This window comes from Sinohyriopsis cumingii, chromosome 17 (genome assembly GCF_028554795.1).
Source record: "Sinohyriopsis cumingii isolate HCF-2022 chromosome 17, ASM2855479v2, whole genome shotgun sequence".
Lineage (NCBI taxonomy): Eukaryota > Metazoa > Mollusca > Bivalvia > Unionida > Unionidae > Sinohyriopsis > Sinohyriopsis cumingii.
The window spans coordinates 17516862-17542757 of NC_142977.1; the positions used below are offsets into that span (position 1 = coordinate 17516862).

General features: G+C 35.7%; 2 protein-coding genes across 3 annotated transcripts in view; both read left to right on the forward strand.

Moving 5' to 3' along the window:
• LOC149777835 (scavenger receptor cysteine-rich domain-containing group B protein-like) overlaps positions 1-25896 on the forward strand; it is a 53877-nt gene that overhangs the window by 13365 nt on the left and 14616 nt on the right. The window contains exons 2-4 of one of the 2 annotated variants that reach the window (XM_089938905.1): positions 22529-22670; positions 24212-24390; positions 25259-25400. In XM_089938905.1, coding sequence (XP_089795031.1) covers positions 22529-22670; positions 24212-24390; positions 25259-25400 — 463 coding nt within the window. The remainder of the gene's footprint in view (positions 1-22528; positions 22671-24211; positions 24391-25258; positions 25401-25896) is intronic. The other variant, XM_089938906.1, reaches the window with a different exon arrangement.
• On the forward strand, positions 5476-18832 carry LOC149777836 (sideroflexin-2-like). Its single transcript, XM_089938910.1, has 2 exons — positions 5476-5635; positions 18704-18832. Exons 1-2 carry the CDS (start codon positions 5487-5489, stop codon positions 18768-18770), a joined length of 216 nt encoding a protein of 71 aa, XP_089795036.1. The 5' UTR covers positions 5476-5486; the 3' UTR covers positions 18771-18832.

The following is a 25896-nucleotide window of genomic DNA, read 5'->3' on the forward strand; positions in this document are numbered from 1 at the left end:
CAGTTGATACTACTCCAACTAACAACTAACATTCCCTTAACACCTTGCTCTTCTTCTTTCACCATCACGGGAGAAAACGTATACAAACAAATATCCCAACTTCGAGTAAAGTTAGATAATATGAGGTGGTCCTAAGCCCAGACCAACAGGCCCCACCACACAAGGTGGCAATGCTTATTGCACCTAAAGCTACTAGCAATAGAACCCGAACCAACTGACTACCCCAATAACTTAAGTGTACAAGGTTGTCATAAGCCCAGACCATCAGGGCACACCGCACAAGGTGGTAGCTAGTTTGACTTAAAATATCACCCAGAATAACCGGAAGGAAACTAAGAACAACCCCTCAATAAAAAAGGACACTAGAAGGTGGTTAAAATTCCAAACCATCAGGCCATGTCGCACAAGGTGAAAATGATATAATCCTAGAGCTAGCAAAACTCTCATATAGTTATTAATGGCACAGATTTATTTTATTTTTTTTATTTTATTTTTACATTAATTCAAAATTATTAAGAGGAAATCCACAAACTTGGTGTGGCCAAGTGGTTTAAAGCGCTCACCTTTACCGATCACTGCCATCTCAACAGTCTGCTTGGGTTCGAGTCTCGGGCTCGGCCAATGCACAGGGGCTCGTATCGCTGCTTAAAATTGATCTGTCATTCATGTACTATATAATAACTAGTTACTAGTACATGTATGACAGGCCAATTTTAAGCAACGTTACGAGCCCCTGTGTTTCCCACTCGAAGAGTAAATAAGCAGTGCGCTGGGAGCAGTTTTAAATCCACCATAAAAAAGATGAGTGCTCATACACTCAGATTAAAGATCAAATTGTGTTGGATGGTAGCTTCTTTCCCATACCTCAAGTGGACATACATGGTCGAAGGGTCGAACACGTCTAAAATTTAGGATCATCATCATCATCATCAGTACAGCCAAACCCTCTCAGTGCGTCCAGGGCCTGGGTAGCTACAATTGCTTCCATGGCTAGCGATCGTCTTTGTTGTGGCTGCTTGCTCTATTCGATGCCTACCTATATTGGGTGTACGGCCTTGCACATTTTGGAATCACATAACCACCTGAAAAGTAAATTAAGATTTGTACTTTCTTTGTTCCTTTTTTATGATCAAACTTGTTTCTTCAGTACTAACTTCTTAAATTATTACAAATTTTCTTATCACCATTTTGTTTTTTATTTATGTTTATAGCAACTTTACTACATTTTTTATGTATCAATTCTCTTTGAGGAAAAAAAAATCACTTCTTTAGCGCCGCAAATAAGAGTGCATTCCCTTGATGCAGACAGCAGTTTACTTCCCCTGATTCAACGAATAACCGAGAAAAACCTTTCAAAGAAATAATATTATTTTTGGAACTAATGCAGCGAAACAGACACATGATAGCCTGACAGAAATGACGTATTACCTACAAAATTAATCTCTTCTAAGGTTGCTTCTTACCTTTAGTTTGGGGCAGCTTATTTCCACAGGGCAAATATGAGGATATGATAGAGCGACCTTGAGGTGCAATTCCAGTTCGTGCCATTCATTTATCAAGATTCAATTGCCGATGTTATTAAGTTGTTTCATTTGCTTTGTATGCTTTACAGGTAATTTTGATAAGGGATTCCAATGACTTTATTGGCTGCACATCTCCAATAAATGAGCTCCAAATACCGGCCAAATTGCTCCGTTTTTAAGTATACCTCCCGTTACGTTTAAACGTTAGTTATTTTTAGCAACTATGGATAGCAATTGACAACCATATTTCCGGCTTAATCCTCCTTGCGTACGTTCAGTCAGACCACCCCTTGTTGAAAGTTCATTATTCCATCACTTGTCTTGACTCACGTCACATAATGAAATGTAAACTTCATAAAGCTTTCCTTATATATATATATATATATATATATATATATATATATATATATATATATATATATATATATATATATATATATACACATACCACATACATTAAAAATAGCATGCCATTAAATGTTTGTATAAAGCAAATTGATATACCAATACTACTGGAGTGAGATAGAAAAACATTGTACTGGATGAAAAAATTAAAACTGAACTTGTACCAAGTAGCATACAGTAATCTGGTTTGATGTAACGGTATTTTTATGTTTTCCTTGGGATCTCTCTACAGTTTTCATAATATCATTGATACATAGTTGCAATAGCCCATCAACACTAGACCTATATGTAAAACTTTTCAGCTTCAAGGCATACATACTATCGCATATTTAACGCTCTGTTGTTGTTGTTTCTTAAATCTATTATAATGTTCTAAAAATCGATTATTAATTATTAAATATAAAAACGTTCAAATGGTTTGCCCACCACCACCACCAACAGTACCACCCCCCTCCTCTCTGAATTATCATCACTATATACGGACAAAATTTCATGAATATATGAGCATTGCTGATTTTCACTTTTGTCATACGACAATGTCTCTGGACAATGGAAAAAAATAATTATACCTGACGGTTTTAATTTCAAATTATTATAAATTTTACCAAAATCTACAAGTTAGTAAATTATATGAGTCAAACTAAGTTAATATTTAACAGTCTCTTGTACGATGATTGAAAATTCACTGTAAAAGAAATATTCACTGTGATCTTAATGCTTTGATATAAATAAGAATAAAATGTTGACAGTGTTGATTTGACTATGATATCTATTGCAAAAATATGTTTCTTGTAAGCATGTACGCATGTAAGAAAGGACCAGCTCAGTAAATTTGTCATGACCACTCCACATCAAACTTTTTAACATAGTATAGTATTCTAAACGGTGTTACTGGCATCACATGTTCATTAAATGACTGGCTTCCTGTTATGGTGGGAAGATGATTTGCCTTGTTACAAACGTTAGTAAGGATTTTTGCGGGGATTTAATGATTGGAACAAAACAAATAATTAACTGGAGTTCTTTTCCATGGTACAAGTGATTAATTATCCGATTGATTGGTTGGTGGCTCTTTAATCACTTAGTGATTTAAGTATAAACTTTTTAATACCCAAACAGGGTGACTGATTCCATATAATTTTCTTTCAAGGGTCTCTTCACATGTTACCAAAATACCAAGCCCGTACAAAATCCCAGCACATTATTCGGTGTTTGCTTACTTGAAATGTTTAGCATCTGCTTTCTACTTGTTCTGAATTTTTAAAAATTATGAAACATTCCTGTCAATTTTAGCTTGTTTCGTTGCTCTATGACATATGACCAAAGATGATCATGAATGATAAAAGCTAATATCACGTTTCTTCAAATCTTCTTTAAATCTTGCAAATCAATATGTTGATTTTGTCATGTGCAATAGTGCTAACAGCTGTCAGGGTCTATTCATTTTTTTACTGTCAAGATGCATTAAGCAGTTATTGAAGGCATAATTGGCTTCAAATGCCTGCTAATTGCTTTGTTTGTTACAAATTTGAGTGTTGGAGTTCATGAAGGACTGTTTGGTTGAAGATTTTGAAATTCGGACTGGAAATTTCATCTGGGTCAGTGCTTAAAAGCTTTGCCTCTTAATTAGGTGGAGTAGTTTCATTTTCTGAACACTTGAAAAATCTCAGCATGTTATACAGTTGATGTTGTGAACAGAAATGAGGTCAGAGAGTTGTGTGTATTTTATTCCATTTAAATTAGTAAAATCAATATCTTTGAGACTTATAAATATTTTTTGACTTAGTATAGTGGATGCATCACAATTATCACATATACAGGCTTATAAGTAAATGCCAACTGCAAACTGCTTATATCCACACACACACACACACACACACACACACACATATATATATATATATATATATATATATATATATATATATATATATATATATATATATATAATATATATATATATATATATATACCTTCATACACGAATACCACATACATTAAAATAGCCTATCATTTAAATATTGGTATAAAGCAAATTCATATACCAATACTACTGGTATATCAAATTGTGATCCGCCCATGGCACAATAATACGACTATATAAATATTCATTCAACTCCAGGCCTGTCGATCAATGATGAATTTCTACTCATTCATTACTCATAAATGACATGAAAATAGCAATTAAAAAGTATTAATAGTCCCTGTGTTCTAAATGGTACACAATTTCATCGGAATCCTTTCTCACCCCCCCCCCCACCCGTGTATAATGGACAAAATAAGTAAGAGTCTGGAGTGGGAGAGAACAACCTTGTGCTGGATGAAAAAATTAAAACTGAACTTGTACCAAGTAACATACAGTAATCTGGTTCGATGTAACGGTATTTTTGTGTTTTCCATGGGATCTTTCTACAGCAGAGGTGGGCAAACTTTCCAGTGCAAGTGCCGCGTAAACAAATTTACAATTGTCACGGGCCGCATAGTTCATTAAGTAAAATAATTAATATTTGAAATAGCAATAACAAAAGGTTTTTCTAAATAACATCTAATTAATTTCAGTTGTTAATATGTTGTTAATATTTGAAAACTTAAACTTAAACTTCAAAAAGAAGAACATTTATTTGATAAACAGAGTAACATAAACAGAGTCAGTGCGAATCATGACGTGTTCCTAGGCTGCATGAAAACCCTTGACATACATGAGGAGTAACGTTTTTGTTTTCATTATACCTTGTCTGCAGTGTTAGAGCATTGGAAATCGAAAGTACCAGTAGCCTCCCCCCCCCCCAAGTTTACTAATTTATATAAAATGTCAGATCAAACATTATTGTTTATATCCAGACACATTGGAGAAAACTCACTCAGCTCATATATTAGATCCTCAGATCATCTTGGGGGCCCCGAGTGGCTGAGTGGTCTAAAGCGCTCACCGTTATGGATCATTGTCATCTCATCTCAGTCTGTGTGGGATCCAGAGTCCGGATTCGGTCAATGTGGGTTTGTGAGAAAGTTTGCCAGTAGCTTCTCGTGGGTCAGTGGTTTGTTCTGGGGTTTCCCGGGTTCTTCCTCCACCATTTATACTCGCCGCCATGTATATCCTCTGTTGTGCTGAAAAATGGCATTAAACCCTACAACAATAACTCAGGTCATATGATGACATTTTGTTGGTGCATTCAAAAATTTTGTAAAATATCTTAAAATATATCTAGGATTGAGCTACATAAATATTTATATTAGTGTATTTCATATTTATTACTACTAATGCCTTTTAATAATATATTTATATAATTTGCCAAAACATACTAGTTTATAAGTTGTCTGACTGCAAAGACTATGATATGCCATAACCTAATGCACTAGAAGATCACGGTCTGTTTTGTTTGTTCTACTGATTAAACTTAATTAACTGCATAGACACAGGTCTGCTGGCACATTACTCAGTAGCAGATATCAGTCTCGCAGTTTGCAGTTGCACTAAATTTCTAAACGAGTATAGATGAAACATATAATTTCATTTATACAATCCAATTTTATTGTTGTTTTTATACGACAATCATAATGAAGAGAATAGACCTGGACAAACCACAGTGGAGCCTTGATACTTTCTGGGGACGTCTAAACCACTTTGCCAGTATCACTGACCCTCGTTTAAGTTTTTACTCAACAAGTAAACTTCTAGAAGCCAAGATACTAGTGGAACAATACAGGTAATACCTTAGTACCTGTTGTTGCCAACTTAATGCTAGAATTTCTAAAGCAGTGTCCCCAGAAAAGCACTTACATGTTTGTATATCTTGACTGGACATAACTTAGAGACAAAGAGATTTTCAGCCATTTTGGATTTATATCTATTCCAGGCTTGAATTTATTGACTGAAGGAAAACTGCTATTGTAAACAACATCCTAAATCGGCACAGAATTGAAATTGAATCAGAGTATTTAGCAATGGAACTTTCAATTCAGGATTGAAATAACTAAGTCCCCTGACAGTTATGGACCTCATAAACTCTGTGCTGTACAGCAATTAGAGTTATTGACTCCACTAGAAAAAGCCATTATGAAATTAAGTTTTAAAGAAATTTTAAACAATGGACCGTGAGTTCGCACAGCCTGTAGCCTAGCCTGTAATGGAAAACCATTCTTTGATACAGAAATGCTGTCAGACCTCCAGGAAAATAATGGCATTGAACCTGGTGTTAGTTACAAAAACATATTCAGGGCAGGAGACTTTATTTTGTCATTTGATCAAATTGTGAGAGAAGAAATTAGGGAAAGTCTTAATTCCATTATATTTGTTTCCAGTGTGTGGTTCATTCACAGGTATGTGTTACAGTTTTTTTGTGAGCTGTATGCAAAGGTAATGTCATGGTTATTGTGTGTGGTTCTTGCACAGGTAAGTGTTATAGTTACTGTGTGTGCTTCATGCACAGGTACGTGTTATAGTTATTGTGTGTGCTTCATGCACAGGTATGTATTACAGTTTTTTTGTGTGCTGTATGCACAGTTAATGTCATGGTTATTGTGTGTGGTTCTTGCACAGGTAAGTGTTATAGTGATTGTGTGTGATTCATGCACAGGTATGTGTTATAGTTATTGTGTGTTCTTCATGCACAGGTATGTGTTACAGCTTTTGTGTGTGCTGTATGCACATGTAATGTCATGGTTATTGTGTGTGGTTCTTGCACAGGTATGTGATAAAGTTACTGTGTGTGATTCATGCACAGGTACGTGTTATAGTTATTGTGTGCACTTCATACACAGTTATTGTCAAGACCTTTTCTTTAAAATTTGACTTGCAACTTAAAGTTAAACTGTTACAATGACTGGAGTTATGAATACAAGCAAGGTAAGACCTGATTGTACATCAATTTCACATGTTATTCTTTGTCTTCCTCATGAAGCAATAATTCAGTTTACACAGTCTGAGTGATCACTCTAAATCTGCTCCTGGACCAGTGACCACATAAGGCAGGGAAAAACCATTGTTTGGTTAGGAAACACCTTGCTGCTGACCACTGAAGGCAGGTGATCGTAATAAACTGGATATTTATATTGGACATGTGAACTGGTCATTGTGAAAGACCTGTTATGATAGACCAGCCATTAATTTTTAGCAGAAGGGATGGTCATTCAGGTCAGGTTCTACTGTATTGTACATTTCCAGAATATCTACACATTTTGAACATTGTATGACTTACAGTATGTCCAACCAGGACTTTTTTCTTCTGAAAGAGCCATGAAGGAAGTATTGGTATATCAATTTGCTTTATACAAACATTTAAATGGCATGCTATTTTTAATGTATGTGATATGTGTGTATATATATATATATATATATATATATATATATATATATATATATATATATATATATATATATATATATATATATATATATATATATATGTATTTATGTATGTATATATGTATGTGTATAGATATATGTGTGTGTGTATGTATATATATATATATATATATATATATATATATATATATATATATATATATATATATATATATATACATATATATATATATAAGGAAAGCTTTATGAAGATTACATTTCATTATGTGACGTGAGTCAAATCAAGTGATAGAATAATGAACTTTCAACAAGGGGTGGTCTGACTGAACGTACGCAAGGCGGATTATGCCGGGAAAATGGTTGTCAATTGCTATCCGTAGTTGCTAAAATAACTAACGTTTAAACGTAACGGGAGGTATACTTAAAAACGGAGCAATTTGACCGGTATTTGGAGCTCATTTATTGGAGATGTGCAGCCAATAAAGTCATTGGAATCCCTTATCAAACTTACTTGTAAAGCATACAAAGCAAACGAAACAACTTAATAACATCGAACACTTGAATCTTGATAAATGAATGGCACAGCACGGTACGAACTTTAATTGCACCTCAAGGTCGCTCTATCATATCCTCATATTTGCCCTGTGGAAATAAGCTGCCCCAAACTAAATGTTAGAAGCAAACATAGAAGAGATTAATTTTGTAGGTAATACGTCATTTCCATCAGGCTATCATATGTCTGTTTTTTTGCATTAGTTCCAAGAATAATATTATGTCTTTGAAAGGATTTTCTCGGTTATTCGCTGAATCAGGGGAAGTAAACTGCTGTCTGCATCAAGGGAATGCACTCTTATTTGCGGCGCTAAAGAAGTGATTTTTTTTTCCTCAAAGAGAATTGATACATAAAAAATGTAGTAAAGTTGCTATAAACATAAATAAAAAACAAAATGGTGAGAAGAAAATTTGTAATAATTTAAGAAGTGAGTACTGAAGAAACAAGTTTGATCATAAAAAAAGGAATAAAAAAAGTACAAATCTTAATTTACTTTTCAGGTAGTTATGTGATTTCAAAATGTGCAAGACCGTACGCCCAATATAGGTAGGCATCGAATAGAGCAAGCAGCCACAACAAAGACGATCGCTAGGCATGGAAGCAATTGTAGCTACCCAGGCCCTGAACGCACTGAGAGGGTTTGGCTGTACTGATGATGATGATGATGATCTTAAATTTTAGACGTGTTCGACCCTTCGACCATGTATGTCCACTTGAGGTATGATAAAGAAGCTACCATCCAACACAATTTGATCTTTAATCTGAGTGTATGAGCACTCTTTGTTTTAATGGTGGTTTTAAAAGTGCGCACAGCACACTGCTTATTTACTGTTCGAGTGGGAAACACTGGGGCTCGTATCGTTGCTTAAAATTGACCTGTCATACATGTACTAGTAACTAGTTATTATATAGTACATGTATGACAGGTCAATTTTAAGCTGCGATATGAGCCCCTGTGCATTGGCCGAGCCCGAGGCTCGAACTCAACCAGACTGTTGAGATGGCAGTGATCAGTAACGGTGAGCGCTTTAGACCGCTTGGCCACACCAAGTTTGTGGATTTCCTCTTAATAATTTTGAATTGATGTAAAAATAAAAAAATAAAAATAAAATAAATCTGTGCCATTAGTAACTATATGAGAGTTTTGCTAGCTCTAGGATTATATCATTGTCATCTTGTGCGACATGGCCTGGTGGTTTGGAATTTTAACCACCTTATAGTGCCTATTTTATTGATTATCTGGGCTTAGGACCACCTTATATTATCTAAGTTTACTCGAGGTTGGGATATTTGTTTGTATACGTTTTCTCCCGCGACGGTGAAAGAGGAAGAGCAAAATGTTAAGGGAATGTTAGTTTTTAGTTGGAGTAGTATCGTCTGGTTGGTTTCTGTTTATAAATTTTGCATTTGGATTAACTGATTTACCCATGGCAGTGTTAGATTTAAGGCGTCTGGACTGTTGTTGGTAGGGAGGGGTGTGTTGTGGGTTATTCCTAAGCATGTTGTTTGTGAGTTGTATTTATTAGATTGCTAAATTTCCCCAGCTATTGTATCAGTCGGTGCTATTCAGCTAGGTTTTGTATTTAAAACCCTTCTGACTGTCGGCAGCTTATAACTGGAGAATGATTTTGACGTGGTTTTTTATGGGTTTTTTGTTGTTGTTTTTTTTTAATATATATTTTTTCTTCTTGTTTATACGGGTTTGTGGTTTAATAATTGATATACCCTGGCTATATTTTGACTTGTTGTCGTGGTTATAAAACAGGGTATTGCGCCTTCTCCCACTAATTATTTTGTTGTGGCTCGGGTTGTGACGTGGGCATTGTGGACTGCTGCAGTTACATTATAGTTTGGTAACTAGGAGTTTTATTTTTCCTCTTATCCAAATGGTCGAAATAGAGTCCATGATGTTCTGTACGTGGAGTTGATGTTTCTGTTTCCTGGATATGTAGTGGGACCATGTATTCTTTTTTGTTTGCCTTTGAATTTACGCCATTGTTCGGTGCAACTCGGGCACTCGTTTATTACATGTTTTAAGGTTTCTGGTATGGTGCATTGTGGGCAGTTTTTACCCTCTGATTGTGCCCCAGGCAGATATTTGCCAAAGCTACTTGCTAGAAGTATTTTCCCCGTTTTATGTCTGATAACTTCCTTTGGAATTAGGCATAGCTTTCGGTCTTTGGGGGCTGTTGTTCCATTCTCTCTGCCGTTTGTCATTATTTTTTCCTGACTATGCTGTATAGTTCTTGACCGCTGTTATTGAATTGTTGGGTTGTGGGTTCGCTTAATCTGGCTCCCGCTTCTTGGTCGGCCTTTGTGTTACCCGGTATGTTTATTTAATTTTTTAATGATGTTTTGTTTCTCCCTCGTTTAGAGGTGGAGTAGTATGTTTATAAGGGCTGTACTGTGCATCAGGCTGGAGCTATATAGTAGTCGCACAACATCCAGTTTGTTTACCCCCACCCCCACCTCAACTTTAGAAACAGAAAATATCAAAGATATAAAAATAAATGCACGGCTTGGTCATTTCATTCCTTGATTTATAATTTCTAACTGATTGTCGCCAGCGGGTCCCTAACATTGCCGACGTATGTATTGGTATGAATAGCCATTCGTGTCATTGGCAGTCTATTTCAGCGCCTATAAAAACCTACGAGTATGTCTGCACTTTTAACAATGTGCTGATGATAGTTATGAGCACAATATGTTTTAAAGTTTTGAAGTTTGTCAGATTGTTGGGAAAAAGTGCTAGTAGAGATACATGTAGCTGATTTTTAGCCTGAAAATGGCGTTAAATACGAGTCTGGTGTACATGCTATAGATAGAAAAAAAATAGAAGCACGCCAGCCTTTTACCATTTCAGTAAATGTAGAAAAGGCATACTATCAAGACAAATTTAAGTACAGACAATTTAGACGTAGAATGTAAATTTAATTTCTTTTCTAATCAATATAGCCTGATAGAGCATGTGCTGCAAAATTATATTCCGCTATCAGGCTTTAGATAAACTGAAAAAATTAAAATTAAAAAAATAAAATTATGAAGTAAAGATATTTTTTCATCAAAATACCTCTGTCTGGTGGCTACGGTGAGTCCTGCATCCGAGCAAATGAAGCAGCCTTAAATGGCCTAAAATGCCGAAAGCAAATAACTGACATATACCAGGTTGTCTGCTGAAGACAGCGTATTTTAGATTAATTCAGGATGATCTGTTTGAGCACATGGAGAACAGTCAAGGTTGCAAGCTGTCTGCTTAGATATGAACAATTTCCATAAGTGCAATATCTAATGAAATTTCACCCAAAGTACATGAAAGATGGAAGTAGCAGCAGGGAGGCTGAACAGACCAAACATTCGGGCAAAATAAGGTTTATACCAAGGGGAAGGCTGTACAAACCAAACATTTCGTGAAAATAAGATTTATGATAAATTTGACCATACAACGCGGGGGACGGGAAGCAGGTGTATAACAAATTTCGCTGCAGAAGGCGGGGGACGGGAGGCTGAATGGAGGAGGGGTTGAACCGACCAGACATTTCACGAAAATACGGTTTATAACAGATTTGGCCATACAAGACGGGGAACCGGAGGCTGAAGGGAGGAGAGGCTAAACAGACCAAACATTTGAGACCTTATTTTGTCAAAAGAAAGGTGTATAACTCAATTGTGGGTGGGGGTGCGCAGACCACTTCGCGCTATGGTTCTTAAAAATAACGCTTCAGGAACGTTCTTGCGAAAAATGTCCAAATGTGTAAATCGAAGCTGGAATGCTTTTGAAAACCGAACCATCTAATTGGGGTAAGAAATATTTGCGCTAACAATAACGAGTGATTCTACGCTAATTATGGAACTATAGCTAAAATAGTTCGCCAACGACAAGATGCGATTAAGAAATATCTCCCCTTCCCTGATTCTGTCAAACAGCAGCTTCAACAGCTCCAAGAAATTCAAATGTTTACAGAGCAGTTATTTAAACCAATTGTCGAGCCAAACAAAATAATTGTTACAGCAACTAAGGCAACGCAAAAAAGCTCTTGAGACTTTGCCTGCTGATATTTCTGGTCGTTGTCGACCTGCTAAGATACCACCTCGGCATCCTGCTTAACAACAAATTGAAGCTCAACCACAACCTGAAGTTTAACCTCCGCTTTCGCCAAACTTTAGAACTAATATAATAGATAAATGTACTGCGGAATGTATTGCAGCCATCAGGGATAAAGACCAAATACTTGATATTGCCACATTTGGAACCGGTAGTGGTGATCAATATGTAAACTTGATTATGTTTACAGTGTAAAATATGTCAATTGGGTCAATTGGGTCAAATGTGTATATTGTGTTGTTAGTAAAACTCATCCAGTCAGAATGGAAAACAATAATATTGAAATATTTAATCAAGCAGTATGGGAATATGTTGCAAAAGTACAACAGGAAATGAAAAAGAGCACAAAGAATTGAAGGGTAAACTTGAAGAAGCAGTAGAAGAAAGGAAACAATCAAGTGTAAAAACTAGATCTGAAAAAAGGAAGGAAAAAGCAGACGCTGCGTCAAAGCTATTCCATGATCAAACAACCGAAAGTCGTCTTACTACTCGAGGAAAATATCTTTAGCACTCCACACGATAAGCTTTACCCATGTAACATCATTGATGATGTTGATATACTTGAATGTCTGATTGGCGGAAGACGAGCCGGCAATAATTCCCCCGAAAACCACAAATGAAGCAGCTGCTATTTGTCAGCGATGATTCACAGGTGGTATCATGGACATAAATGTTTATCGGGCACTTATCGATGACATTACCGATGATTACTACATCGATGGTCACTACAGTGACTAGGTATTTAATTAAATCAGTGACAAGAAAATAGCTTGATCATACACAATGTACAACGTAGGCCTATGCTGGTCAGGGTGATAAATTCACGATTACCAACATGTAAAGTTATCTACTGAGATGGGATTGGCGATGTGTTCTAGATCTATTCAGAACGGTAACCCCAAAAGCGTTCCCGATTGCAAAGCAATTAAGAATACTCTCAGCTATCCAAGACAAACTTGAACGATTAATAGGACGAAAACTGCTGCCATTGAACTGCCCAGCACCAACGTGATGGCAGCAAGTATTAATAAAATAATAAATCAAGCTGCAAATGAACTTTCGAAGGAATTGGAAGGCGTGCCACTGACAAAACAACAAGCTGCCCAGAGAGAAAAATATACAATATATAACAGCAAGTCTAATAGCAGAACGTGGTCTTTCTCGAAGTCGTCGCTGACCCACCAGTGATCATTGGTTGACCGTTTGTTGGGAAATCATTTTATTCAACAAGAAATATATAATTGAATATTCAAGCGTGTATCTGATCCCGCATCTGACATGGAAGAACCAGTCCTTAACGATGAATCAGTGCGCGATTATTAATAGTATTCTCTTGCTACACGTGTACCTGGGGACCGCGGACGAGTCGATGTTAAGGATACAAGTATGTATTGTCATACCCGCTGTGGCATTCATTGAGGTAGAAAGTCGACATCTGAAAGCAGGTGATACAGGATATGGAGTTTGAGATGGAGTTGGTTTTGTTAAGAATCGTGTCATGGTGTTGTTTAACAATGTCAAAAAATCATTTGTAGTAAGAATATTGAATCATGTCTCGAACAAGTTGACATTGCCACAACGATACTTGCACTGGCATGATATTCCGATGATTATTCTTGGTCCGCTGGTCCGTCAATGATGTTCACCATAGATCACCACAAGAATCGCAGAGTAACATTGATCGCCACTGTAACTGAAGTTGCATCGAAGAATGAAATTTTCAAGCGGGAATTCACAGCACATCGATCAATGTTAAGCGGTGAAGAAGAATTTTCATACGCAATTCTACTGTCACACATCTTCGGGTTCTACAGAAATGTCAGAAGGTTTTCTTTGATGCCAAACACACAATGGTGCTTGTCATAAAAGCACTGACAATGATTCAATCTGGTGCCATCGCTACCAACCCCCATAGATTTTACTGAAGATGTTCAACGCTCGTATGTTGAATATGGACATTGATGTCTCTGTAAGAATAAATATGATTAAAAGACGTTATTTCGATTGACATGTTTGCATGCTATCCCGGAAGCTTTCTTGGAATGAGTGAATGTAAGCCTTATTTGCAGCTGAAAGTTACAGTTGCAAAGAGCTCTTCGAGATTACTAACAAGCACATGTCAAGGAACAAATGTACACCACTTCCAACTACCTTCACTCCAGTCGACCTTCCGGACATGTTTGCAAATTTCTTCATTGACAAAGGACGAGCCATTTTGAGAGATTTTGGCATCCGACACATAAATTGACTCGAGTTGAGATAATAGTCCGCTACCGAATTTTGAAGATTGAATCATCCCAATTTGCCTAAAATGTTCATCCAGTCATTCCTGCTTGGTTTGGTCGTTATTTTAACGAACCAAATCCGGAGATAAATCTCATGGACAACTGCGCAAGGAATAAACCCGGTTGGGCTCCAATACTGTTTTTGAGATTTACGCTTGATACGAAGACACTGAGTGAATCCATAATTTCGTAAAGACCACAAAATTAGGTCTGGCTGCAAAACCAGAAAGCAACGACGAGTAGGACATATCGTTTGCAAAAGACATAGGCCAAACACTGATGGGTAAATTGGCATATGAAGCTTCATCTGGTAATAAGCTCCGTTGTAAAATATTGGTCATTGACGAGGTAGAATTCGACTTTATATGCGGAAAAAAGGTGTACTAGTCACCAGGAAACGAGCAAACCTACCAAATGGAACTCAGTTATTTAATATTATCAGCTGTTTTAATGGTTTTTCTCAGCAGTATTCTTATTTTAGATGTTCAATGCTCGCTTACACATCAATAAGACAGTTATCGATGATCACTCGATTTTCTAAGGACGTTGCTAGGGTCGCCACAGATTTATTTTATATTTAATACCAGCGAGTCAAACATAGGCCTGCTGGTATCACGGTACCAATTGTTTTTCCATATACCTCAATGCTAATGTTTTGTGAAATAAATATAATTTCTGTCCTACTTGGGCATGCATGTCACACACTGTCATATAGAACAATGCTAGATTGTCAATTTGACAATGACATAACCAGGTACTCCATTGCATTTAAGAGAGATAACTCTACTGGAACTAGACAGGGGTAAGAGTTATCTAGTCACAACAAGCACATTTTCAGCTATGTGTACCATATTTTAAAAAAATCATAAAAAATACAAAATATGATCTAGATAGAAATTAATACAAACTCACATGTTGCCAAGAGGCTCAACATTTTTTTTAAGCCAAACAGAAAGTACAACTCCTACATAATGCACCAATCACAGCTAGTGTTGTTCTTTAATTCTGAATACAATGTTCCATACACCTTAAGCTCCGCCCACCTGGACTTGCGCAATTGGTACCGTTATACCTGCTAGATGAAATTCTGTTAAGTGTAGACGAAACTCCACCGGGGCACTGGCGAGTAAGAATGAGCTAATATGTAATTATTCTTAGTCTGAAAATTAGAAACCTCACCCTCATTGTTAACAAAATTGACAACCGTCTTTGGCACCATCAGTTAATGATCCCGTGTCGCGGCATATAATGGTTTGTCTTAATGGTCCTGGTGGTTCTGTTAAAACTACACGTGCGTTAAGATTGTTTATGGGGGATCCACGCATCCCGCACTGACATGGTAGTGCTAACCCCAACTCACCGACTTGCCAGGGAGATGAAGGAGAGAGGTGTTAAGTCTCATACTAATCACAGTTTCTTTTGATGGCGCGGTGATGCATGGATTTTAAAATAAATGGGCAAGAAAGATATTTCTAATATCATCATCTGGGACAATATATGTAAGGCATCTAAAGATAGTTTTAAAATGTTTTTTGATTGATTATCGACAAAATAAACAGCGATTATCAAGTGGGGCGATCATGTTCAACCTCCCGAGTTCACAGGAGAATCACCACGCCACTGGCTACAATAATATGCCGTCGCTTACGAGAAATGTTAGAGGACAACAGGGTCAACAATGAATCATTGAAGAAGCGAAAAGTAAGGATGAAACTTAAATCCAACAAGATTCAACTTGACATGATGCGCAGTGAGATTTCAGAAACGGCGCGCAATGAATGTCGAGATTTGTGGCGCATGCAGGAAAATAATTCGTGATTCACTTCTAAATAAATAAATTATTCTCACTTCACTGGGAAACATTCCCAGATCTGCCAGTCCGTTTATGCTATCGCACAGCATATACCCGTTGACAGAATATTGACTTTGAGAGTTCGGGATCCCTAGAGAAACAGAAACTAGCTTTTAATGATATTGTTGTTGTCCCCATTGATGCTGTTGAAAAACGTTTGCACAGCCATGATGCTGCACTCTAGGATATACAAAAGCAGTTCATTCATCGCAGGGACTAACAATATCAGATACCAATATTTGGATTCTTAATGATTGTGTTGAATGGTCAAATTTAGGGTATTTGGCAGTATCGGGAGTTACAAGAACGTTTCATCTACACTAGATGCTTCATACTATGGAAGATAAATCAACAGGAAAGCAACGATACATCTGGTATGATAAGGAATAAAATTAGTTGGTTATAAGCGAAATGACAAAAACTCCCGAGTTTGATCTTGATCCTGAATTCAACATGGAGTTGAAACAACCTCAAAACAAGCAATACCATGGCAACATTCTCCTAATGACCCACGGCAATTTATGGTGGACCAAATAAATAGTAGTTTGTGAATGTAATGCTGACCTGTCATGAATGTAACCGAAGTCGAGAAGCTAGTGCGAATCCATGCCGGTGGTAATTGTGTAATCCAAACTGAGGAGCCGTCGAATCTAGTCTGTAGATTGCAGGCCTACTCGTAGATGTAACCACGTTGGAAATTGCATGTGTGGATACATTCCAAATAGGATCAGTTGCTTTTTTACCACTTTCAAGTCAGCAGGTTCATATAAGTACCTGACAGTCACGTCAGCGAGTAATGCTTGTTTTGAATTTTTAACCTGTACTTATTTCGTCGATATGGGTTTCATAGAAGTTCCACTCATTGCTCCGTTTAAAGCTGATATAACAATCTATTCCATTATTATAATTATCGAGAAATAATTCCCTGGTTTATCACTCATTGCCGATCTTATCAACCCATTCGCGACCGATTCTGTAAGAGATTTAGTTTTTACAAACTTAAGCATGTGAATCATTTTGATGTCGATGATATGTCGTTGTTGTAAATATACGCTACATCATCAGCATGGCACACTTGAACAATCCTATTCACTGGAAATTCACCAACTGTTGGTTGATTTTGTTCGCCTAGTCTAATATCAATTCAAGTTCCAGGGCAACAAAATCTATATCACGGAAGTTGGTTCTCACCAGAATATTTAGCCCTTGGAGTTTCTAGTAATTTTCCGAGTGTCTCGGATAATTATCTCATTTTGACGTCTCCCGAGACGACACAAATTCGTTTTTTTTGTACCACATGTCACACACGTACCTGTATTTGCCCGTCGAAGATTTTTCGTCGTTATTGTTTTTAATCCACTAGTATCAGTGACATTTTTTTGCATCGACACAATATAACCTCATATACGTATCACATTTTGACAACATGAACGTGATTGACGTTACGGCAACTCGAGAGCAGGAGCCAGTTAAGCATAATCCGGAATTAACAAACTCTATTCGTGCCATTATCATTGGTCTATCTCGGTCTGATAAAACTTAGTTGCTACTCAGTCTGATAATGAGATGGCTCTGATGGAATAAACTTTATTTAGTGGCACCATCAGCTGATGACCAACGCTGCTATAATGGCTGAAAGGATTTCAATGAGAATGCACAGTCTTTAAAAAGGATGTCAATGACAATGTTGTTATCGAATTTATCACTGACTTCGATGATCATGATGGTAATATCAATACATTAGTGGTATACGATGATGTTATGCTGGAAAAACAAACAAATCCAGCCAGAATATTGTTTTGATCGAGGTAGACATAAAAACACGGAAGTCATTACTGTAATCTTTTGGTTGTCTTTAATGCCTTTGATACATATACGCTGAGAAATATTCATCAGACTTGGTGTCCCGGTGACATGGACGTGATTAGGTTTGAAAACGTTTTTGAAACATGCTCAGAAAACCCCGTACAGATTTGTAACAATCAATTTACATGATCCAATAACACGACATTGCATTGGTCTTGATAAAATCTTTGGTTCAGCAACCTGTCAGCGCTACTTGTTCCTGCCCCAGATAGATAGTTCGGTTTTTAAAATTGTTAAAACGTTGATTCAATTTTTTTTACATTTTATTTTAGCAAGCACTTTCCAGTAGCGTTAATTTTACGAACTATAGCGCGAAGTGGTTAGCGCACCCACCCACCGCCCATTTTTGTTATAAGTCTTATTTTTACAAATAAGGTCTCGAATATTTGGTCAGTTTAGCCTCTCCTCCCTTCAGCTCCCCTGTCCGCCTTGTATGGCCAAATTTGTTACAAAACCTTATTTTCACGAAATGTTCGGTTTGTTCAGCCTTCTCTTGGTATGGGCCTTATTTTGCCCGAATAATTGATCTCTTCAGCCTCCCTCCCCCTTGGTATAAGCTTTTTATTCGCACGAATAATTGGTATGTTCAGCCTTCCTGCTGCTGAAGTATATCTACAATTTCTCCATTGTGCATTTTGCAAATGCAAACAACTTCATCTTACACCCGTCACACTCTCTGAATTTCATAATATCTGTAAAGTGCCCCATAAAGACCACAAAGGTATTGATATTGTATGATTTGATTTTGGTTGTATTGCTTTTTAAGTCGCTAGCATCAAAATAGTTATTTGAAATATTCTTATTTTTTACAGAACAGTATTCATTTGTAACAAAGTCCCACGCAAGTCCGATCGCTCCGCCCTCATGATGAAAAGTTAGTTATTTGAGGAATACACATTGCAATTTCTCAACATAACAACCAGCGTTATGCAGAAAGAAAGGACATGAAAATTATTCATGAGATGATTTGTTGCTGTTTGAAAAGGCACAATGTTTGCATTGCTTTTAATCTGTGCCATTTAAGAACTTATTACGTTGCATTTTTTTCTTTGTCTCCGCTAATTTAGGTCTCAACATTTTAATTTTAGCATTACTTTTAGTCTAGGCCATATTTGTAACATATTCCGGAATTGTTTTCGGTTGCATCAGTGTAAAGTTTGAAGCACCATTGCGACGTTCAGTCTGGCGTATTTATACAATTTTATGTTTTTCTTTTCAATTCACAGTTACATTCCATATTAGTTTTATAATTTTAGGTGTCAGTGCTTGGACCCAGAGTAATCCACAATGCAAATTTCACCAAAATTAGCCATCCAGTGATAAATCTATTTGAGCTTTTATGCTAATTCAACCCCATATACTCTTAGAATATCAATATTTTGACTGAAAACATACCAAAGTAATGATGGGGCTAACATACACCTTTGAATCAGAGTTAACGCTGAATGTGGTAGAATTTTCAAAGTACCCTACAAATTACCTGCAGCTCGACATGGTATGTAGCAGTAAACAACTTAACCATTATAGTTCGAATATACTCAATAGTGTGTACATGACAGGACAGGCCGGCTGCCAACGGTATAAATATTAGACTGTCTTAGAAAGATACGTTATTATTCCATTGACAGATCAATTCGTGTATTCAATACTATGATTTATATAACTGCGAAGATGCAAGTTTAAAGGATTATGTTAAATACTCTAATGAAATATATAGAATATATTTGCTTGTAACAAGTGAGTAACAGATATATATAATCGAGTAGGTAAAAAAATTTTTAACCTACGAGATCAATTATATTCATTATTCACTCTGCACAAGTACATTTTCAACTTTGTATTATTTACGTTATACTATGTTCTTTGTCTATTTGTACGGAACATACCAGACGCAATACAGTTCTATTTCCTAATATAAGGTGATGAGGAGGAGAGTAGTCTAAGGCCTTAGCTTTGACAAATCACAGACATCTCACTTCCGTTTGCGAGGGGTCGAGTCTCTGCTCAGCCATAATGGGTATGTGAGGAAGCTCGTCATTAGTTTCACGTTTGTCGGTGGTTCTTACCGAGGTTTCCATGTATAGCCTGCAAAAAATGGCGTTAAATCTACACAAGTAACCAACTATCCTAAATCAAGGCAAAAGTACATGAAGAAATATTTTCTAAAAATAAAATGAGCATTATGTTGCGGGGTTTGAACCGTATACCCTTACGTGCGAGGGCTTACTTACCCTAAGACTATGCAAGTCACACGGATCTACTTCGAATGTATTCTGATGACTCTCATGCGAACCACATCGGGTTTTTACGAAACAACGATCGGCCAAAAGGTTACAAATGTATAGAACTATTTTATCATTATCATTCCTGCAACCAATGCAGTCATAGAAATAGCCGAGGTTTTACAAGTAGATTAGAGCTCCTTTTTCTCGCAGGAATTTATGACGAACAAAATGTATGATATCTGAAAAGATATCTATTATTCAAGGTATATATACATATATATATATATATATATATATATATATATATATATATATATATATATATATATATATATATATATATATATATATATGTGTGTGTGTGTGTGTGTGTGTGTGTGTGTGTGTGCATTTAAAACCACAATCAAAGGTATAGCAAACTAAAGGAATCGCTCCTCAATTATTCTGTGGTGGAAATATCGGTCCCTGTCATGAATACGTCACACAGGAAGGCATCGGCTACCATCACCCATTGATTAAGATAGGAATTATTTGGTCCCGTGCCAACCGGAAACATTGCATCCTAGTTTGGTCCTGCATAAGCCACTAAAAACGTATACCATTTCACGAAAATAATCCATATTATTATAAGGTCTCATGAAAACGGTTCATTATGAAGCATGTTCATAGAAATTGGGTAATTATTCAAGTCGAAAATTATCTTTCCAACACCCACTTCTGAAAATTAAACAACTAATCACATAAAAACTATAAACGGATACGTAAATACAAATATCACATACCAGAGTTTTACTCTCTCTCTCTCTCTCTCTCTCTTTATATATATATATATATATATATATATATATATATATATATATATATATATATATATATATATATATATATATGAGAGAGAGACTGTGATAGTGAGGGAGATAGAAACGTTTAATATCCTATTTGAGTCATATTAAGAGTCTGAGTGCTTCAACCAATATTAGGCTTGTTAATATATTTTCATATCATTTTCTGTGTTGTACTGCAGTGATAAAGTCAAAATGAGGCTTACTTGATTGATCTGTCGATTATCTTACACTAACATCTGGGATGTTTTCCTTTCATCATGGTTACCACCCTTGAGAGCTACTAGAAATTCAATTAGACTCCTTTGCTTTACGCATAGGAGGAGGATGCATCTTGTCCTTGTGTCACGCTGTCAACTTCATTTAAAACACAAGAAAGATAGTTCTAAACTATTTGTTCAGAAAGTTAAATGCTTAATAAAAATGGCGTTATGGACGAGAATTGTCAGCATTTGTTTCATGTTATTGCTCTCACCATTCGGATGCACATGTGAAAAGCAGCTGAAGCAGATGAAGGCAAGCGTAAGAGGTATGCAGTAATTAAATTGTTATTTTTTCTGGATATTTCAAGCGTAACAATCATGTAAAAGTTTAGTAGTTATTTTAAGCTTATCTTCAACTGATTTTTTGACAGAAAATCAAAGAAAGACTACAATTTCGATGCATTTGTACAAAATGTACACACACACATCATCATCTTCAATTCAAAACAATAAGCGAGAGTGAGGAAAACAAATTTAGTTTCACAAGAAATCAACATAATATATGAACCAATCATTCAGTGCTGGTCATTATTAATGGATTAAAAGCTAAAATGGAAGTACTTATCGGTCATGACATTTGTATGCTTCGGAACCACGAGGTGATTTGAATTAGTATTGATAAGAAATATAAATCTTGGGGTTTATGAAAAGAGTTTATATGTATTGACAAATTATTTGGAGACGTAAGGAAAATCATGAATTGGTTACCGTGTAGATCTATCATAAAATAGAATGGCGGTAGAAAACTCTGAATTGGTTAACGTTTAGGTACAGTAGATACTAGAATGACACTGGAAATCCATGAATTGGTTACCATTTATGTGCAGTTGATAACAGAACGGAGCTAAATAACTATGAATTGGTTAACGTTTAGGTAAAAGAATGGAACTGGAAAAAAAGTGAAACATAACATGAAGATTAAATTTATTATTAACTTTAAACATTTAAAGTACCTTAACAATGTATAAACATATTTTGTCCAGAAACCACTCGATAAAATACCTAGTTTAATTTGCTTATATAAACCATACTGAGGTGACTGTTTGCTTCAATATCAATAACACAGTGTAGTCGAAGGGGTAAATACAAGAGAAAAATACACACGAACGTTTTATTCCGGAAATCAATGGAAAACATGAATCGTAATATGAGTGGAAGTAATTCAGCTATATCTAAAGACACAATATCCATATTAATAAGACACGTAATGGTTTGGTTTTATTTCCTTTCTCAGCCAAGCAAGCAGCAAAATATTAGTTCACAGAGCAAATCTTACTGACTCTTAAATATATTTCCTTTCTGAATAGGCACGAATGTACGACTGATGGGAGGTAGCTCAGCAAATGAAGGAAGGGTGGAAGTCCTCTTCGCTGGAAAATGGGGAACTGTTTGTGATGATGAATGGGATGACAGAGATGCAATGGTTGTATGCCGAATGCTTGGATTCAGGTACATACTCATTTCTACTATTCTTGCTGGGTTCCTAATATCGCAGGAATGTCCATTTCCTTTGATACAGTTACTTGCACCATGTGTCAGTGGATTATTGACGTGGTTCTGATACAAAGAAGTGCTTCATTTTAATTAAACGACAAACTCTTTCAGCATTTATTATTTTCTCTAATAGTTACGAAACTAATGAATCAATAGAAAATATATCAAAGATAATGAATCAATGGAAAATGCATCAAAGATTTACTTTCATTTTATCCTCTGTCCAAATATGGGTCCATAACATCTGATACCGACAGCCGAAGTACTTCACGCTTGGCTGAGAAAAATCATCGGCTTAATACTTGTTTACAATGATGAAACTATAGCAACTTGAGGGATCTATTTTACATATCTCATTGCCAAAAGCATGGGCGACAGTAAGTGTCGTTGTGTTGAATCCTTCACACACACAAACGCACAGACACAACGCACAGACACAGACACACACACACACAATATATATATATATATATATATATATATATATATATATATATATATATATATATATATATATATATATATATATATATATATATATATATATATATATATTCGAAATTACGCCAGTAAATTATTGGATTTATTACGTTACGAGTAAACCTATAATGATTCCGGAATTGACAATTCATTACGTTACATAACAAAGAAGGAACACAAGGAGTGAAAACGCAAGAGCGACGTTTCCATATAAAAAATCGTTGTTCTACTGACAGGTGATAGCCAATCAATTCAATAAAATCGACATCTATACTAGGTAATGTCAAAGCATTTATCAAGTTTCTGTTTGATAGCTCCATTCAGTTTCACAAGTAATTATTCAAACAATCGGGAAATAAAAATCTTTTACTGTAAAAATAAATCATGCACATCCACAATAAAAGTTAATCACGTTACAAATAATAGAGAAACATTTGACAAGAATCTTTTATTAAAAATCACTTTATACAATTCGTCCCAATTTCATAGACAGTCTTACTGCATTGGAGATATTTCAGATACAAGGAATATGGTGCTGAAATATCTTAAATTATACATATTCACCACATATAAATGTATGGATAACTTCATATTATTTTGTCGAAAAACTGATTGAAATAGTTTGATCAAATTCAATAGCGTCTTTTAGTATTAAAAAAACCTTCTACTAGATTAATGACTTCACAAACAAGGATGCATAAGGCTTAAATATTTCGACCCAATTTGATGTTGGTAAACCTGGAATGGAAATCTTTGAACTTTGATAGCTTGGCTAGTTGTCCAGATTCTTCCTTTCGGCTGATGCAAACCCCGTCAGAGGCTTTGACCCATGATGACATAGCTGCTCGTAGTAGCTACAAATAGATACACTGTAATAATGCCCAATGAAATATTTTTAAAGTTACATTGATCATGTTAATCCACGGAATGGAAATATTATTATTTTCATTAATGAGTAATTATTGTTTCAAGAATTATTAACATTTAGATATTTAAGAAATATGTCATACCATTAGCAGATCAGGACATGCAACTAAAGAGGGCACGTTTAGTGCGGGTTCAGGAAACATCTGGCTTAACAGGGTGAACTGTATCGGAAATGAGACAAACCTGGCAGATTGCAAGCATGCAGGATTCAAGCGACATAGTTGCAGTCATACTGAAGATGCTGGAGTCATCTGTGGACACATACCATGTACTAACTTACGATTATATCGATGTACCTATTTTCCACTCTGTGTGCCTCGTAAAATGTTGCAAAATCAATTTCATCAAATGTGGAAACGTTATATTAAAAATATTTATCTTTTATATGAAGATTGTGATTGGTGTGAGCTGACCACGTACAAGAGGTAACTGATGAATACACCTTTTTAAAACTTAAATGCAGAAGAAATGATGTTCAGACCCATTACGCCATATGATTGAAGCCATACTGCATTAAAACAATCCATATCTAAAAATACATCTTAATAATAAATTTCACCCTGTTCTTACAATACTCTCATACACACAGACTGGAACAAAGGAAAATTAATATGTTAAATACAGAGTCCTAAGCTGACATAGAGAAAACGTCGAGTTGCAGCGCATGTAATAAATGGGGATTTTTTCCTTGTTTTTCTGAAAGTGAAAGTCAAATTTATTATAAAAACTCTAGACGTGTAGGTTGGAATAACATCGAGGGATTTTTCTTCTGGCATGTTTGAACACATTAAGTCAATATGATCTATCTGTAAAGGTAATTGTCAATCCAATTTACCTAGATCTCACTCAAATAATTCTATTTTTTCTGATATTATTAACCTAAAACTCTCGTATTATCTGAATGGACAAAAGCAAATAGCACTGAAAACGACAAAATAAAGAAGAAAAGGGTATACCTATTCTCTTTCTTACATTGTATTGTAATATGATTCTGAGTGAAAAACAATACAACTAAAATGGCTGTTTTTATATGTTAGGAATGTATTTCTTTCATTTTATCAACGAAGATTAAGTGAAAATATTTCATGGTGCAAAACGATCTTATCACAAGTTGAATGTATATTTGCCTTACATAGCAGGACACGTACGATTAATTGGAGGCAGTTCCCCAAATGTAGGACGGGTTGAAATCCTTCTCGGTGGGCAATGGGGAACGGTGTGTGACGATGATTGGGATGACAATGACGCTACAGTTGTCTGCCGTATGCTGGGTTTCAGGTAGGATTATCGTCTTTTTATAACTACCTCTATAATATGCAGTGTGGTTTATCATCCTTCATACGTGACGCATTACGGCGCGTACTTGATAAGTTACAATCTGGGTCTCTTGTTCGTGGGTCTGACTATAGTTAAATTCAATCATGGCATTACTAAAAAATGTGTTTCCAGGGTAATGCAAATATGCATGGTGGCCACCTTTACTGAATATCGAATAATCATTAGTGAATTCTTCTAAAACAAGTATACAGCAAAATATATAGTAGAATTAGCTTAAATCTGACAGAGTATTTTTGTAAATGATATTTGTGAATTTGCACAGCTAAAAAAGATCTATCTGTGCAATGGAAGAATGATAAGCAAATTACACTCATATATATACCTGTTCCTCCCAGATTAAACCCCTATCAAATTATGGTGATGAGTCTTATATATATATATATATATATATATATATATATATATATATATATATATATATATATATATATATATA

What these genes read in the sequence shown, in the direction of transcription:
- LOC149777836 (XM_089938910.1), top strand. Translation starts at nt 5,487, where the DNA reads ATGAAGAGAATAGACCTGGACAAACCACAGTGGAGCCTTGATACTTTC. An exon ending in ATACTAGTGGAACAATACAG is followed by an intron (nt 5,636 to 18,703) that starts GTAATACCTTAG and finishes TATTTTTTACAG; the next exon opens with AACAGTATTCATTTGTAACA.